General features: G+C 31.9%; 1 protein-coding gene and 2 long non-coding RNA genes across 3 annotated transcripts in view; 2 read left to right on the top strand and 1 right to left on the bottom strand.

Annotated features, from left to right (window-relative positions):
• Positions 1-1,048: 1,048 nt before the first annotated feature.
• Positions 1,049-19,179, bottom strand: part of LOC413371 (mothers against decapentaplegic homolog 6) — a 68,914-nt gene continuing 50,783 nt past the window's right edge. Inside the window, exons 5-6 of the mRNA XM_396816.6 lie at positions 4,710-4,910; positions 1,049-4,537 (exon numbers count right to left, since the gene is read on the bottom strand). Of these exons, the coding sequence (XP_396816.5) occupies positions 4,188-4,537; positions 4,710-4,910 (551 nt within the window). The 3' untranslated portion in view covers positions 1,049-4,187. The remainder of the gene's footprint in view (positions 4,538-4,709; positions 4,911-19,179) is intronic.
• Positions 5,017-11,557, top strand: LOC102656089. The gene is made up of 3 exons (XR_003304586.1): positions 5,017-6,953; positions 7,048-7,308; positions 10,224-11,557. It is a non-coding gene; the product is annotated as an uncharacterized LOC102656089 (long non-coding RNA).
• Positions 11,993-15,467, top strand: LOC113218741. The gene is made up of 2 exons (XR_003304587.1): positions 11,993-12,887; positions 14,247-15,467. It is a non-coding gene; the product is annotated as an uncharacterized LOC113218741 (long non-coding RNA).

The following is a 19,179-nucleotide window of genomic DNA, read 5'->3' as shown; positions in this document are numbered from 1 at the left end:
TTTAATAAATTAAAATTATTAAACAATGGAAAATCTCATTATTTAAAAAATTTTTAAAACTTTATTATTTATGATAGAAAAAAACTTTTAAAGGACACAAAATATATAATTTGCAAAAGAAATTTAATTAAAACAAAAATTTTAATAAAAATAAAAATCAAAAATATTATCAAGTTTAAAAATTTGAAATTTGAAATTTGAATTCCAATTGATGTATATGAATTTTTAATATAATATATGAATCACATTTCAATATTCATGAAAGTATATAAACCACAATATATAATGTTGCTAGAAGTTTCCAATTACAGTGTAATATTATTGAACATTAATGAAATAATGAATTTTTGAAAAAATAAAATAATAAACACAATAATGTAACTTAATAAAATGATTTATAAAACTTGTATTATCAAATTTTTCATAAAAGAAATTTTTTTTATTATTACTTTTTTTAAAATAGATTTATAATTTGGCTGGAAACTTTTGGCACCAATTTGATATAATTCAATAATTGATTTGGTAAAATAAAATTTTAATATTAATGTGATACACAATTGATATAAAAATTAATTCCAAAAAAATAATAAAATTTATATATTAAACCAAAAAAATAAATAAATAATATAATGTATATGTCTTCAAAATTTCAATAATACTTACGAAATTAGTTGAATGCCACTCGTTGAATCTACCGATGATAGATGACCAAACATAATTTTCATAACACTAACACTAACCTCATTATATTTTGTTATGTAAATATATGATCAGCTGATTTCGCGAAAAGGAATACGAAAGAGATATTAAATATAAAATAGAACAGAACAGAATGAAGATAATATAATAAAACGAAAAGATATAATAAGAAAAGAAAAATTTCTTGTAAACTCTCACTTTGAAACTGTTTTACCACTGTAATGGATCATAACTATACAAAATATTTCAAATTTTATTTGTTTTAAAGAGGTATAATTTTTAAATATGCTCAGTATATTTAAAAATACTTAACATCGTTCATGTTGCTAAATTAATTTATCCAAGAAAATACGTTTAAACGATTGTCTTATTCAAGATGTTATTTTATACAGTATATAATAAACAATTTTTATACAAAATATTTATTAACAACAAGTGAAAAATGAATGATGTGAAATGAGATTATTTTTGAAGAACAATCGATTTTTCATTAAATCGAGATATAGGTGTCAAAGGATTCTACTTTTTTCTTTTTTTATATATAAACTAATCATTTTATTTGTTCTGAGAAGAGTACGAATAAATATTTCGTCCGTCGAAATGTTTTTTTCTTTTTAACAATTGTCAATTAATTTTAACAAGACTATGATTACGACTGGGTCTAGCAAAGTTTAAATTTGCATACGTTTAATTACAAAATATCGTTAAGTACACCGTTAGCTATACATCCTTTCTGGCATAATGTTTATGGAAACTATGTCTCGGTAATAATTATGAACAGACACAACCAAATTTTTTGTCTTCGCCTGTTATAACAAAAAAAAAAAAAAAATTTCACGAATTATACGTAGAATACCTGTTTTCTGATTTGCAAAAATGGAGATTATATAATTCAAAAATAAGTAAACTTATTTTTAATCGAATTTTTACGAAAGGAAATAAAATATTTATACAAATTACATGGATCGTCGTGTTGCGCTCCGCGTTTACGAAGATCATTTCGAAAAATCGTTTTCAGACTGACCACACGCGTTTGGTTCAATTCCAGCGATGAGCCAACCTCGACTATAACAGCAAGTTAGAAAAAAAAAACTATAAAAAGCAACGTAGCTGTCCGAAATAGACGACTTTTCGACAAAAAATTCTTTTTATCAGTGATTCTTAGATCAATATATGTTATGATTATATATAAAGCGTTCCAAGAATACATTTCCATAATTACAATCGTTTCAAAAGTATTTTCGAGGTTAACATTGTTTGTTCAACGATACTTCGTAAAACGATGTTATAGATATCATGTAATTCTAAGAGTGCCAACTTTCTAACTTCATATATAGATCTAAGAATCACTATTCATTGCAATAGATATAACTAGCTACCTATAAACATTTTTGTATACATATGTATACACATTAATATATAACATTTAAGCGACAATATACGCATCACAATATATCGTTCGGCGTGTCACATGAATCGTATCGCAATAGATTACAATCCATGTTTCCGCTTTTATATCGATAAAAGCGGTTGTACAAAAAAAAAAAAAAAAAAAAAATAACTAATAGCTCGAAAAAAAAAAAACTATTCGATCAGTCAATTGTGTTTTATAGATGCTTGTATTGCGTATGCGTATGGATGAATACGTATGACTGGTGGTACATGTTACATTGTATGCACGTATAATAACATCATCGTTCCGAACTGTACATGCATTTCTTTCTCTCACAGTCACATTTTTTACTTTTGCTATGCGCAAACCGCTAACCTGCATGTGTTGTTCCTTTCTTTCACGCTGATATACGTATTTGGATTTGGAGGCAGATCTTAATGAAGACTTTCGCGATAAAATTTGTAAAACTCACTTACACTAATTTCGTCATATCTTTCAAAACTGTACAAAATTAACCGAGAAAACAGTACTTTTATATAAATTCAACATTTCTTCTAGATTCAAGTCTATGGACTATTGTTTATTAAGCATGTGTTTGTCTCTTTGCATACATTATACACATTTTTAACAAATTGATTGCTTTTCTTTTATCGTCGGTGCTTCATAAACGCGTTCGAAAAAAAGGAAGGAAAAAGAGACCTGGTTCGAACTTTTATCACAGTATCGTATTACTGTAGTACGAAGCTCTCGGGCATTTTGGTGCGAAACGTAGCTGGCACGCAGAATTCTCTCATTTTCTCTCACTTTTCTTAGATACACGCACACATGCATTCGTTCTATCACTTGTGCATTGCACCACAAAGGAAGCTGGGAAGGCACAGTGTATGTACATATACGTATGTACAGCACCGAACGGCGATCGGAGACATCTACAGTAATTGTGGTACACGACATTTGAATGTCCATGAAAAGTCATTATAAAATTATTATAATTCAATAAAAGTTGAAATACCGACTTACAGCATAGAAAATTAAAGAACTTGAGAAAAGTTTTGTAAGTTTCTCATTGCAGCATCGATTAATAAAAATCTTTGACAGAATTATTGACAGAATTATTGACAGAAAATAATTAATTGGATAAGTAATAAATTGACGAAGATATTTCTAAATCGAGCAAATTTTTTTATATCTTTCAACTAACAAATCTTTCCTCGTATTTGATTAAATTCAATGTAAAAGCAGGAAATTTATATTACAAATTATTTTTTATTTTAATCATTAAAGTAAAAGTCTTTTTAAAGGTAACATAAAACACTAAGTACTTCCTTTGATTCTGTTGGCAGTGTTCTCGTTTCTTGATAATTTAAATGGATTTTTAATCCATGTAACCAACGAGTTTTCCATATTCTCAAACACCATTGACTAGACCTTACCGGAAGCCCAAGTTTCTGCTTCCTTGCAGTACAATGATTAATCATAAACGAGGACATGGCCAGACAGTACAGACATTAAACTTATGATCAATACCATAAAAAAAGAGCAACATTATTGATCAATTTTACTCTTGCACTTTCCATGATTTCAGTTAATGTTGTTTATATTATAATATTCTTAATGCAAGACACATTAACATCAAGCTTAAAAACATTAAATACCACTGACTAGACCTAGCGGAAATTACCGCTTCACTTTTTATGAAATCTCATTTAACATTATCAAGAAAGTACAACAATATTATTGACCAATCAAAAAGAATATGTGATATAATGTAGTCAAGTTTTAGGGTAAATGAAAATCGAGTACCACGTATAAACTGTGTGTCTTCCGTTCATAGGCACAAGAATATAAAACGTTTTTGTCAAATGATTCTCGTTTTTCTGTTAATAAAACGACGCTGTTCCTGGATGTATGGCGGCATACTTTGGTAAGACTGCTGGCGGCGATCCACGTCGTATGAGTATCCGTTGGCAGCCTTTAGGACGGAGCTTCGTCGCTGCTGCGTCAGTTTCACAGATCGGTCCTCTTGGAGGACGACGAGGAGGAAGAAGAGGCGCAAACGGACGAGACTGTGTACCTTCATAATAAGTTGTAGGGATCACCTGCATGGTGCTAGGAGTACTTCGAGCCAACATGGACAAGAGGTGACTTCCTGTCTTGAGTACTTAGGTCCCCAGCCTTTGGCGAAGCTGATACGGACGGAGTTGATATCAACAGGACCAGAGGCAAAGCCTGAAGCCTGATTGCTTGTTCTTGTGGTACCATTACCATATGGAAGCTGTAGAATTTTGGTACGATCAAAGATATTCAGACAAAAGCCTGGAGGCACACGATAGACAAGTAGTGTTCTAGACTCTGGATCATCCAGAGTAGGTGAATTCACAAAGATTGGGCTCTCAGATCTGTTATACGCCCACACACCATCTGCTTCTTGACTAAGCATTAAACCTACAAATAAGTAATTGACATTTTTTATCTTCAATAATATTTTTTCTTTGATAATTTTATGTTCATTAATTTTATTGATAATGTATGTAAATAAATGTCATTAAATTATTTCATACTTTTACTAAAATATACTAAAATATATATGTTTCTACTACATGAAAAGAAATCTTACCAAGACCAATTTTGCTTCTTGTTCTTTGGACTGCAGGTGGTGCAATATGATTTTCAGCCAGTGTTGCTAAGCAAAGCCCATCACCATCATGGAGGGAATCAAAAACATTTACTGTTGAAGGTTCTACAGGATATAGACGACCTACTCTACCACCCAATTCCCAATATGCTAATGTACACCATTCTTTTTGTCCTGTTTCACCTGCAATACATAAATATTATTTTAAATTACAATTGTTATTGATATCATAATTCTTAATAAATCTTCTTAATAAATATATGAAATACAAGTAACAAAAATACACCACCTTCTTAATTTTATCTTTTTTAGGATTTATTAAGAATAAAATGTTAGAAATTGTATGATTGTAAACTTCTTTTATAATATAGCAAATCAAATGCATTTGCATAATATAGTATATACATAGCATAAATATAGCATAGCATATAATTTTAATAACGATTATTTTATTTTAATTCCTTTTTATAAAAAGAAAGAACTTAAATTCAACGACTATAAGTTTGTTAATTGAAAGTTCTCGATAGCGTGGGCATCAAAGAATTTAATCTGTCGTTTTTATGAAGAACTTCCATGAAACGCGATACAGACATGCCTCGAAACAAGATGAGATCTGTCATTAACGAGGAGTCTTTCTTTCTCAGTAAAAGTGTTCACTCGGTGAGAGGCTGCGGGCGTACAAGCGGTATCATAAAGGACTTGTCGCCGGAAAGTCCCACGCGTCTCGCCAACCGTCGTGGGGAAGACGACGGCGCCAGATTCGAGAGTAGACAAGAGAGTAGACGGAGAAAGGAAAAAGAATCTGCTACGACGCAGAAAATGAAAAGTTACACATATTTACGGAATAGGATATAACGAACGATAATATTTTCAATTTGTCAAAATGATAAAATTTTCCAACAAAGCAATAAGCAATACTATAATTTTAAAAAAGATACAAAAATAATATTTTTTCGGATAAAAAGTAGATTTTTTTGATTTTAAAATACTACAATAGAAACAAAGTATAAGAAAAAAAAAACTAATTAATTCGTTGCAATAAAATGAAAAATAATTTCATGATATCTTTCTTAACGAAAATACTAATTTATTTTTTATTCATACAAGAAATAAAAATTATTGCAAAGAACATATCGGGTGCTAATATTCGATTTAGCCAATATAAAAATTTACTAAATCATAAATTATTCAACTAATATCTTTTCTTCGTTTTAACCGATGATTAATAACACTGGTCAACATTCATGTGATATAGAGTATTCTGGGGCAGATAAAACGTATTACAGGTGGACTTGATTGGCGCCGTTTTATCAGACAGTCTTAAAAAGGAACATCGAAAACGCTTTTAAATATGCAAAACACAGACGGAGGATAAACGACTTGACCAATAAATCGATCGTAACTTTTTGCTATAATTAACGTGTCGCCACGACATTGGCGTCCGAACCTACCCTAACCTGTTCCCGATCAAAACGTGTTTACGCCATCTTTCAACGGATTCGCGAACTTCAACTTATCGCTAACTTCTCAGCAGTAGGTAATATTTCATATAATTGTTACTGTACAATTTCAATTGAATTTAGCAATTTTTCATCATTTCGGGAAATTTGAATCAATGTTTAATAAAATAAGAATTTATACAAGACGATAAAAAGAAAATAAAATGAATTTTAAAAATGAAGAAAGATAACGAAAGATGGTAGACCATGTCGAGTTCGAGAAACTGGTCATTTCGCGCGGAGGCTGAATTTAGAGGTTAAGAGTCAGGAAGAAGAGAGCTGTGAAACACGGGTGTGTCGAAGAGTACGTTCTAGCGTGGCTGTGCGCAAGGGGAAAGAGACAGAGCGGGGCCCCTGTTTCTACCAGATAAAAATAGATATTACGAGTTTACCGCGGCGCCAAGATTGCGGGGTATCGCGACGATTACGTCATCGGTAGTAGCGCGAGTGGTTGGAGCAAGGACGCTTGTCGCGTCGGTCGCCGCCGCCGTCGCCGTCGTTGTCGTCGTCGTCGTCGTCGTCGTCGTCGTCGTCGTTGTCGTGACGAACCACGAATTTTCGTGTCTATCTATGATTATCTATAACCAGCTTTTAGCCGTTTTCGACAAACTCGTGGCTCGCCCCATTCAATCATGGCGTTTCGATTGCAAATGGACGCACGTGCCGCCAAATATACACGATCATTCTCATCGAATATTATTCAATAATGTTATTCATTATTTGAGAGGTTTGATTTCTTTCTTCTTCTTTTTTTGAATATAACTCGATATCAGCAAAAATTTTTTATTCTTTTAAAATAAATGTTCGATCAAAATTTATAGGTTAAATGCTTTTAAATAAAACTAAAGTAACGAATAAAGATGGCAAAGATCTCTGTTTAATTAAATAGATGAGTTATTGTTTAAAAAATTTTATTATCCATAAAATTTTAATATAATATCCTATTTTGAAATTGTATGCTGACATGGATGATATAGAAATCACACAAATTTATTCGCAGAGGCCAAAGATTCTGATGTCTGAATAGATCAATTGTACTTATTATGCTAATTATAAATTATAAAATTGTTTTATAATATATGGTAAGATATATTAAGTAAGTGTATTATGATAAATAATAATAATAATATCGAATATCAATATATAATTCTATTTAATGATTAATTTCTCCTAAACTCTCAATTATTTTAATAAAAACATTTAATTTAAAAAAAAAATTCTTTAAAAAGTTATCTGAGTTTTTATTTAATTTTATGAAACTACATTTTTATAAAAAAAAATAATTTGAAACATTTTTGTAATATCGAAATTATAATAAAATTAAATACTAATAATTTATTATATCTTAGAATTATTATATCCTTGCTTATTATTATTCTACAACATTTAGAAATATTGATCATTGGAAAAATTACAATAATTAAAAACTCGTTACTTGCCTATTACATTCTTCAATATCAAGTTGTTATCAAATTGTTTTTTTTTTTTTAATTTTTTTCTTCTTTTTTTTTTTTAATTTTTTTCTTCTACAATACGATTAGATTTATCGATTATTGACAATTATAGATTTTCACGAATAAGATATTCGATTTTAAATGTATAAAATCTTTCAATCATCCACTAGCCAAATGTATATCGCTAAATAGCATTTATTTTACATCAATTTATAGGTCAAAGCTAACCAAATATAACATGATTGGCGTTTTGTCGATTGTTTTACTATAAAATGGCAGATTGTTTATCAAAGCGTGTAATAGATCAAAATAGAATTCATGCTTTTCTTAAACGTGTTTAAATTTAATGAAATCGCAATAAAAATTGTTTATGATTAAATGTTTACGTTCGTATTGTTATAAATATATTTAAAAAAAGTAAAAATTTTGTTACCTTGCAAATATTACATTTTTTTTTAATAAAACTTTTTTAATAAAAAATAATTTCTAAATAAGAGATAAATTGTATTTTAATTATGAAAATTAAATGTTTTATTAAAAATTCAATTATTTCATTTACAATAATCTAATAAATACCGTTATATCACGATATTAATAAATGCCGTTTGTTCATTTTATAATTATATATAAATAATTCAACGACCATTCAACATTGCTTACCATTATTGAGCTTCGCATGTTCAGACTAGCTTTATCGATCACCGACGATATGAACCTCGGTAGAAATAAAAGACGACTAGAAAAAAAAGTATTCTTACTAAGTAATAAATTTAATCGATATTTTCAAATTTTCAGCAAATATTAATCATAAACAATAGTTTATGAATTTTAAAAAAATTATATGGTTTATGCTACGTGTTGATCTGATACATGGTTAATTGAAATAAACTACCATAACCTCTTCAAATTCCCTCATCGTGTTTGCAATAAAGTTATATCCTTCTAGTGTGATGAATGGACATTTAATCACACTGACATCTTGCAAAGAGCATACTGACATTGCAACTTTCTATCACGTAGCTAAATATTTTTATGTTTTATGTATGCTTTAACTCTTTTGAAACGAATTTTTTCAAACTTTGGTAATTGTATGTTAAATCGTATTTGATATTCAATGCAAATTTTGATGAAGTTAATTTAACTTATTTTTATTATATAATAAAACGTGTACTTCTATATTTTTCAATGTTAAATTTTAATATTATCTTTTTATAATAATTCAATAAAAAGATAATGCTATGAAAATATTAAAAATTCCTATTGAATTAAATTAGAAAATTCAAGATAATCCAATATATTAAAATATAACATCATCATTGAATAAATATCATTTATGATTCTTATAAATATCTTTATATTATTAAAATAAATAAATAATAAATTGTTACTTCTTTCTCAATTTTTTTCTTTTTTTTTTTATAATTCGCGTGTGGTTGTCAACAAAACGTTCGCCTAACAAAATTACGGTTTAATGAGCTCGAGCAAAGGATTACGTACTCGAGCATTCGCATACATCTCATGCGAGCAACTCTGGAAAATTGAAAGCAAATTGAGCCCTGTAATAAAGTAATTCTGCCCGGTACTCTGAAGATCACGATAAAAGAGCAATTGTGGAATTCGCTGCAGCTTGCAGTTAACTGTCCTCGTTTGTGTACCCGTCCTGTATTATTTCATGTCTTCCAACCAGATTATACGTCTAGCAATTTTATTCGAAGGACCGTCCTCCTCCTTCGACTAAATGGCGACTCATCACTCGTCAACCGTGTTCGACTTAACCGTGTTTCTGAATTTAATAACAATATTTCTTTTGTGAATATATTTCTCCCCTGAAAAATAATAATGAAGATTTTTGATAAATCTAGTGAAATTTTTACTCGTACGTATCATATCAAGCATTCGCTTGTCTTATTATCGATAACTTTACCCAAATTCATCTTAATTTACAAAATTCTGATGGAATAAATGAAACCAATTAATCGTAATCTCATAAATATTACTTGGAAACGAATCATAAATAGTAATTTATTCAATAATTGAACAGAATTAGCAGAAAAAAAAATTCATGACATTACGGTTTCATGGCCTCACGAAGTACTAAATACACTAGCCTCCTTTCGCGATGCCATTTGCCAGACGATTCGCAACGCGCGATTCATAATCAATCGACCATCGAGCGATCCGAGACCTTTCCAGTATGGGTGCAGAAAATTTTTTCTAACGGTTCAGGAAATCGTTCGCGGATCCCCGAGAATCTCTTCTACAATAGCATACCAATTATTCACGCATCGAAGTGTGCGAAAACGTCAATAAGGGGGGAAAAAAAACAATGTGCCTCGAGATATTATTGCGATATAACTTTAAAGATCTGCATTCATAACCGAGTTGAAATTCTCACTCGAGGATTGCAAAGTATTTTTCGGAATATGTACGATTATTTTTAATTGCGATTTAATTCCATAGAAAATTTCTTTCTCCGTGAAAACTTCCAATACAATAATTTTAAAACCTTTAATTCGTCCATTTATAATTTTCCATTATTGCAGAAAGGCGTCGATATCCGAAGAAGCTGCGTGCGGAGGCCACTTCTATAAATCTTGTTCGCGAAACGAAGAAAAGGGGAAAACGCAGGGATGATGGATGGCTTTTAACGCAATTAAGAGCATGTGATCCACGCCCGGCCATTTTCGATAGCCGAGCCACTTCTCGACTCCTCCCGGAGTCTTCCGATTCCGAGGGTGTCGTCGCCGAGGGGATAAATTGAAACGGTATAAAAAGCACGTATCGCGCGAGAATTCGCAGAAACGACCGTGCCATAAATCATTTGTATACGAGCGGAAGATTCGTAGGGGGTAAATAACGACTGCTAATAAATTCTCCGGCGAAGGGAAAGGGGGAGGAAGGGAGCAAAGAAGGAAGCACGTGGCGGGGCCGAAATTAGTTTGGGTTCCGCGAGGAAATCCTTGCCAGAAGTCGCGATTGTGGACGAGGGGGGAGATCTTTCTTTCCTTTACTAGCGGAAAATTCGTTGACTAAAATTGGGCGATCTTCCAACACTTTATATCAACGATTGTCAGGCAATCGAAAACAACGTTTTAATTATGATCTCTCGAATTTTTGATATGTGTATCTGTTTGATACAAGAGAGTATAAACATCGTGAATATAGAATACTGAAAAGAATTTTTGTTTTCTTTTTTTAGGATAAAAATTCACAATGACGAAATTTTTTTAATCTTGTTAATAAATTAACATAACGATGTCTAGGAAACAAAATTTTTTCCTTCCCAAAAAAAATTGAAAGAGATGCATTTTGGTAGGTTAATATAATATTGATGATTTCAATAATCATTATTTAATCGGTTCGTCGTTGCAAAAAGAAGCAAAAGTAAAACAGTTCATATAAAAAGTTCGTCATTATCTGCAATTACGAAATATACGAGAAAACTTTAAACATATGTTTCAATCGATATATCGCGTATAAAATTGTCTGGTGAAACCAATCAAAACTGGGAGGTTCTTTGATTCTTGGATCTCGAGTTTTCTGCGATTAATAATTATCTGTTTGTATCGATCGGCGTATCCACATCGTCCTTCTGATGAAATCACAGATTTACAGATGATGTTTTCACCTGATAAAGCTAATCGCTGTCGTCTGAGATAGCGTGCATCATTGAGTTTATCGTGGAATATTTCGAAATTCTCACGACCTACAGGAACAGCCTTGACGATAAATCCGTATTAAAAGATGCCATACTTCCTAATCTATTGCAATGATTCTATCTTTTAGATTTGCTATCGTTCGAAATACTCTAGATTTAATACTTGAAGAAACAAATTATTTCTCTTTAATAAATTTCTTCGATTCTTTAATTTCATAAAGTTTAAGATTTTCTTTTATTTTTAATTAAAAAAAAAATGTATTATCATATTTTGTATATTTTTTCGATGATTATTTTTCAAACAAAGTTAAATTTGACTCGAGATATTGATAATTTTTTTATTAATTAATGAATAATATCGATACTAGATTTAGTGCGATTTAGTTAAATATATTCTTCTTGATTGGCATTTATGAAAGGAATATAATAAGGAATATATTTAAGGAATATTCTATACTTGGGAATGATAATGCAAGTAGAAAATATCAAAACTAATCAGACGTCGAGATAAAAATTTTAATTACAATCTTTAATTTGTTTTCATTTCAACCGATATTCGTTTATATCAAATTTATATCAAAATTTAAAATATAAAATAATCTACTGTTATCAAAAAATACTCAAATCAAGTCAAAATAATCATTAATAAGTTTTTAAATTATTGAAATAAAATTAGTAATAAAATGTTCTTCTAAATACAATTAATCCCGATTTAGAGAATTAAGTAGATAATACCTGGATCAGACCTGGATTGTTCCTTCTCCCAAGAAAGAGAATACTTAAAAGTTCTCATATTGCATACAATTTTATATCTACGATATGTAACCACACATTTCATCATTTTCAAGATATCTCTTTTTTTTTTTTCTTAACGATTATCGATCAATTTTTCACAAAATCCTCTTTTTTTCCTTCTCCGTTTATTTTCAAGCAACAAAAAGATATACACGTTAAGAATTCGCTTTTACTCCCTTATTTCAAATCCTCGTTTTAAATTCTGCTTCCATCCTATCCTCTCTGTCCTCGACACGTTCGTTACGAATACAACAACGACGAAGAGAGAGAGGAAAGAAGGAGGAGAGACGTATTTCGTACTTTCTTGTAATTCCCTGGTCGATCGTGAATGAGACTCGGTGCGAGAATCGAGCGTGAAACCATGTGACGAGAAGTGTGCGCAACGCGTCGAGTGCCAATGTGTTTTCCCAGTTGGGTCAAACACCCTGAGCTCTTAGATAAGGTTCCCAACCTTGGCACGGCCAAGCCGGCTAACCACGTTACGTATGTAGGTGCACCCGCGATAGAGAAGGCGCGTGTACGCACGCACGATGCACACGGTGCGTGCGATCGCGGTGCGTAGTCGGCGCACGCGCCGCTATCAGGAACGAAAGAATCGCGAGAATGCGAAAGAAAATAGCATTACTGGCCTGCTGATATATAATTGTTATTAATAGTGGTGGTGTGTTGTTTCAAGCGATAACGCGATATCGTAAACATACACGAGAGGCATCTCTTTCCGCTCGAAATTCTCTCCTCGAGTCGACCGTTTGAGGTTAGGATTTTAACTTTCCTCGGTCCGTTTCCTTTTGTTCCCAAGATTCACCAGCGAGATGGATCGAGACTCGTGATTGGAGGAAATTAAGAAAGTTATTCTCCTCGTATATATAATAATCCTAGAAATGGTGTTTTTAATATTCCTAGAAAATATCCCTAGTGTCTCTAGCACGAGAGATCTTAAAGGCGGTAAATTTGAAACGATTATTTACGATTATCTATATTGGCGAGAGAAATTTTAGTTTCAAAACGATGACGAGAACTTAAAATAAAATACGAATCACACGACAGAATTCGAAATATCAAATAAGAAGTAATAATTCGAAGATTTTCAAATTCTTGCAAACTTTTTCGCTTTAATCATTGTACAAATACTTATCAAACTGCAAAAAAAATGTCACTCTCACCTAAAGGTTTAAACTTGCAAGAAAAATAATTCTCCTCTGAAACGAGCCGATCGTTAAATTCCAATTATCAAGAGTAAAACTTTCTTTCTTTCCTTTTTTATCTTTAATATCCGTGAAAAGATCTCGCAGGGCCATTCCAGCGTGACGTATGGCAGTGCAGCTGGAGCAAGAGTGCGGCGGAAGGCAGAAAGGCGCATGCACATGTGGTCGGTCGCGTGGTAGTAAAGGTAAAGCAGTAAAGGCAGTGGCCGTGTCGCCTATATATGTATATCGGCGTCAGACATGACCCTTGTCCTTCAAACGGCCTTTCTACGACCGTGCGCCTCGGTGTAGGTATACCATACGTGTCGCATACCTAACGACACGCGTAGCGCACGAGAAAGCCGGCCACCGACGGTAAACTTCTGATTGTTTGCCTTTCGATCTACGTGCCTGTTTGCCGGCTCTGCGCTTCTATACAGGCTGTGTCAAAAACTGTGCAGATATTCCGTGTTCTATTAACGCCAAGTTTTTCATTCCAATATTAGGAATGAGAGTTTTTTCTCGAGATTTTCTTTTCTTTTTTTTTTTTTTCAATTTAAATTAAATACGATAAAATGACGTTGGAAATTGGACTATTTGGCGTATCTGTTCTGTTGAAATTTTAGTTGAAATTCAGATTCGTTTACTGTAAACTTGACGCGATAAGATGGCGTCCAGAGTTGAGCTTTTTGATATATTATCGTGAAAAATTCGTGGAACTTGGAATTCTATCGCTCGTGACTCGATATGATAAAATGAGTGGATTTCTTCTCTGATTTAATATTGTACGATTCGAGTGATAATCGAGATTTTTTTTTATTTCGAATTCGATGTCAAGTTATTTAATATATATAATATTAATTTTGTAATAATAATTATTTTTAAAAATAATTCTTCGATTTACATTACAATTTTCTGTATTTTTATAGATACAGACGAATATTTAACATGTAACAATTTCAATCTGAGAGAAATTACAAGATAAATCCACAATAAACATCGGGGATTAGAAGATAAATTGCAATAAATCTCGGAAATTTGAAACGCTTCTTCAAGTCTTCAAAGGAGCTAGCGCGTAATTCTAATCTCAATATTCAAAAGACCGGAAGGAATAAAGATGAAGAAGAAAAAAAAAGAAGAAAAATTCGAACTCAAACATCTACCAACCGTATGTATTCATAACAATTTGAAAAATGTAAGTAAAGCATAAACTTCTCGCTCTTACGAAAGAGGTCAGTTTCTTCGGACACACGATATTACCAGGAAAATCAGTCGGTCACCTTGCAAGGAGAATTTCTTCCGTGTGTACGAGCGCGTTACGCGTATATGGCGCGCGTGTGGGTGCATTTAATTGAACAGGCGAGGCGAGACCGAGCGATAGGAACCACGTCGAGAGAGGGTTTTAGAGCCAACCGGTGTTTACCCGCGATAACAGCCGATGTACATGCGGCCAGTGGCGCCTATGTTGCAGCCAGTGACGAATCAAGCCGGGGCACGCTGCCATGCAACACCATTCTCGGTTTGTTTGGCCCGCGCCTTTCTAAAATTAACCGTCGCCTAAGTGTAATTAAGACCAGTTCTCTGTTAATCCCTTTTTCGAGATCTTGTCTTTCTTTCGTTGCCGACCACGGAGGCTGGAAAGTAGAAACATTCGACGATTTTGAGAAATTCAACAAATGAGAGTTTATTCGAGAAGATTTTTTAAGTTAGAAATAAAATTGTTTTACATCGATAATGATATAATTGCGCGTGAAATTTTTAGTTATAATTTTTATCTTTCTTTTTTTTGGTTAGATTGAATCAAGAATAAGTAGAATAATTGTGAGAGGTGATTATGCGAAGAAAAATCTATCGTGCGATGAATTAAATATTAGAAATTGAAATATTAGACTGGTATTAAAGGTAAAAATAAATTTACTATTATGCCAACTACTCTGATGTTCATCCTCCAAAATTATCTAGAAACGTGACATATTAATTGTTCTGAGCGGTATATTTTAAAATAGTCTCTTAGGTAACAGTTTTATTTAATTGAAATATCACAGGACGAATTCGCAGAAATTGCAACAATTCGTCTATTTATACAATCTCCTAATAATCATTAAATATACAATAATTAAATATTTACTCGAAATTTAATCGCGCTCACAGAATTTAAAAAAAGAATATATATTTATAAAAAACATTAAAGATCAATTATTCGATAGAAATTGAAATATATCCACGATATATTAAAACTATATATTGAATATTAATTGAGACATAGATTAGAATTAAGAAATAATATTTAGGTTAATATCGTAATTGAGATTCCTGTGTAGGAATGATTCATAACTGGTGGAATGATACGATCGAATTGCACTATAACATATAGATATAACGTAGTTGCTAGCCATAGTTTCTGGCTTGAATTGATATTACGAGTGAACGAGTAGAAGTCGTTAAACATTCATTTAATTAGAATTGTAGTAACCACTCTACGATATTAATTTGCAACTATTTATTATTCTCGCGATAAAATTACGATAAAAGTATTTCACTGGCTAATTAACGTACAACTTGATTTTTCGATTGTATCAAATTCTACTCTTATAAAAATTCTAGAAAATTTTTTTAAAAACATTATCAATAATCGCTAATTTTTTTTTGATATATTTTACTTTATTTTTTCCTTTAAAAATATATTTTTACATAATTTCAAAGATCAAAGAAAAGTAAAAACAAATTGATCTTGATCTAATTTAAAAACATTGCTAAAGAATCGAGAGAAAAAAAGAATTAATGGACACATTGTTAACGATCGATGTATCACCAAGAGTAGACAGAAAAATAAAAAAAAAAAAAAAAAGATCCTTAACTAGCTGTTGCACGACAAGAATCTTGGTGTACTGGTTGATAAAATTGCGTTCTTATTTCCAATTCATTCGTAAATCGATCAATCTCTGCCAGCCTCTGTTAGCAGGTAAACCAAGAATCGTTTTCATAGTGATCATACGTAATCGGAAACTAGGAGAAACTAGATGACAACGGAGTAAGATATGAAACTGGCCTGGATAGCCTTGAGGCGAGTCCTCAAGGGACCAAGACCTCCGACCATGGGACGTTTTTAATTTGCATAAACGTTATTTTCCAGGACGCTCGGGCATTCCTGAGACTCTATCGCCCGTAATCGTGATTACTAGAGGCATTTATCAGTATCAGGCTGAATGGAATTAATTCCATTTGTACACAGAATTGCTTGTACACTTAAGAATTCTTAAAGGAATTAAGGATATTTTTTTTAATTATTAAATTATCGTGTAATATTTTACGTAGCATTATCTAAATACTCGTGACTGATTTTTATATTAATATATATAACTCGTTATTCTTATTAATCTTTATTTATAACAGAATTTTAACGATCATCCGATCGAGCTTGAAAAAATCAAAATTACTTTCAATTGTGATTGAATTTACGATATACTTTATTATTATTGGAAATTTTTTACTTTATTAAAATAAATAAATATAAATACTCGCCTTTAACAAGCTTTTTACGCCTTTTTACAAGCAGTGATATTCGCGTATTTTGTATATAATATTTATGGAACGTGTATTGAATAGTTATTTTCCATTTGTGCGCGATCGTTAAAGTATGATAAATATGAGAAACACGAGTAGCTCTGGTAATGCAGCTAACACGTATATCTGAACGTAATACAATACTAAAATATTCTGCTAAACTCCGATTATTTGTACGTATTTCATCGTTCTTGCACGAATTAAAATTATTAAGTAGATAATCTCGCAATAGTCAGACACCGCGTTGAAAAATTTTAAAATTTAGAATAAGTTCGATTAAAAATTGTAACTAAAAAAAAAAATATTGATTCCAGGCAAAATACAAAATATCGATACATTGCACGATGCTGGTTAAAGGGTTAAGATATTCGTCCTCGAACTGGCGACTCGTTGACGAGGTCACCTGTCGGTCGACCACTTGTGCGGCCACGCGATCATCCCGCGATCGACGCAAACGCTTTTTCGCCTTCGCAGCTGTTTCGATCGATCCTAAACGGCGGCGAAACATTAAACCAGAATACGGTATATACACAATGGAACGCTTCCTGGGTGGGAAACGCGTTTTCACGCGACGCTTTTAGCTTTTCCATTTCGTGACGGTGGTGGAGCGGCCCGGATCGTTGCAGCTCGCGCTCGTTTCACGCTTCGAGCTCGATGTGCTTTTTGTCGCGTGATGCTCGGATCGAATTGGACGCGAGGTGGAAATTTCGCCACGGTCACTTTGTTGCGACTGCCAATTTCGTGAAATTGATAGCTGCCGTTTATTGACGCCGATCGTTCATTTGAAGATTTGTATAAAAAAAAAAAAAGAAAAAAGAAAAAATGATACAGAAAGAAATGAAAATGTGACAGTGGAAAGATCGTACACGAAATTGGGAAATTTCGTTTTGGGAATTCAACCGATTCGATCTCGAATATTTTCATTTCTTATTTTTAAATGAAAATCTAGGACAAATCTGTTGCACTTAGGTCCGTGTATCGGTGAACATTATTGTACTTATTTATGGCTGCTAAAAATAGAAGTCGTGCAAGGGACTTGATTCGCAGCACTGATTCGGATACTAATTGGTTCTCGATGATTCATGAACGTTTATTACAACTACAAAGGCTTCTTTCACATGGGCTACCATTAAACTCTCGATTCTAGTATCACGAGCTAAGATAATGGTCGTCATTACCTTCCATGTTGATCGTGTACCACGGAGAGAGAAACGCTTCGTACGATTAATATTGAAATAGACGCGGAAGAGGAAACGGTTTTTGCGTAGGTGTTACGTAACATGGGTCATTTTCATGAAATACACGATATTAGCCCTATGAAGTTTGTGTGTCACTGTTTTCTTATTTTGTTCAACATTATGAAATTAGATATAATATAAATAAAGTTATATTTATGGAAGAATTATATATAATACTTTTGAAAAAAATTCCTACGAAAAATTTAATATATATATTTTTTTTTTCCAAGTCATTTTTTGGTCGAGAGAAATTTTGACGTTACATAAAAGCGTTACATCGGATGAAAGAGAAAAGCAAGAGGATTTCCATGAAGAACTGTGCACGCAATGCACCTATACAAAGATAATGAAACGTACACGATGTATAAAATTTAATCTTGGATGAGAGAAATGGCTTCGAGACGTTGCCAGAACATAATTTGTAACAGTACGTCATACGTAGTTCCATGAACAGAGGGTTGGGATAAATTTAATTTGCGCTAGATTTTAAAAAAAGCTATATACCTCTTACGTATATAGTTGAATCGAAATTAAGTAAAATTTTGAATGTGTATTTGAATAAATAAAATTATAATTAAAATTCATCACCATAAGATTTGTATATTTATTGAATTTGTCGAAAATTATTCGAGTATTAAATTCAAAGAAGTCGAGATTGACGTAGAAAATCGACTTATAACGTTCGTTCAAAATTACAAAATTGAGATTGAAGTAACGGGTGTATGATCCAAAATCAAATTAAACGTGTTATAACGAAGATTGATGTTAATTCAAGATAGATTCAGGAACAGATGTGAGAATAAACCACATTCCAAACGGGATAAATAATTTTAGTTTGAATAAGACAAAAAAGCAAATATGTGAAAATTAAAATAAGCTTAAAAAAATTCTTTGAAAATACGCACGAGAAGCTATTAAAATCGGTGATCATTTTATATGCAATTTTGAAGAAGAAGAGATAAATGAAAGCTAATACGATAAAACTTAGGCAAGATTCGAAGAAGAATGATAAAATGTAAAAGCGAAATAATGTTAAATCTACAAAAGCGAAAATAATAAA

The sequence above is a fragment of the Apis mellifera genome, linkage group LG4 (assembly GCF_003254395.2).
Source record: "Apis mellifera strain DH4 linkage group LG4, Amel_HAv3.1, whole genome shotgun sequence".
NCBI lineage: Eukaryota > Metazoa > Arthropoda > Insecta > Hymenoptera > Apidae > Apis > Apis mellifera.
This window is presented reverse-complemented; position numbering and strand designations above follow the sequence as displayed.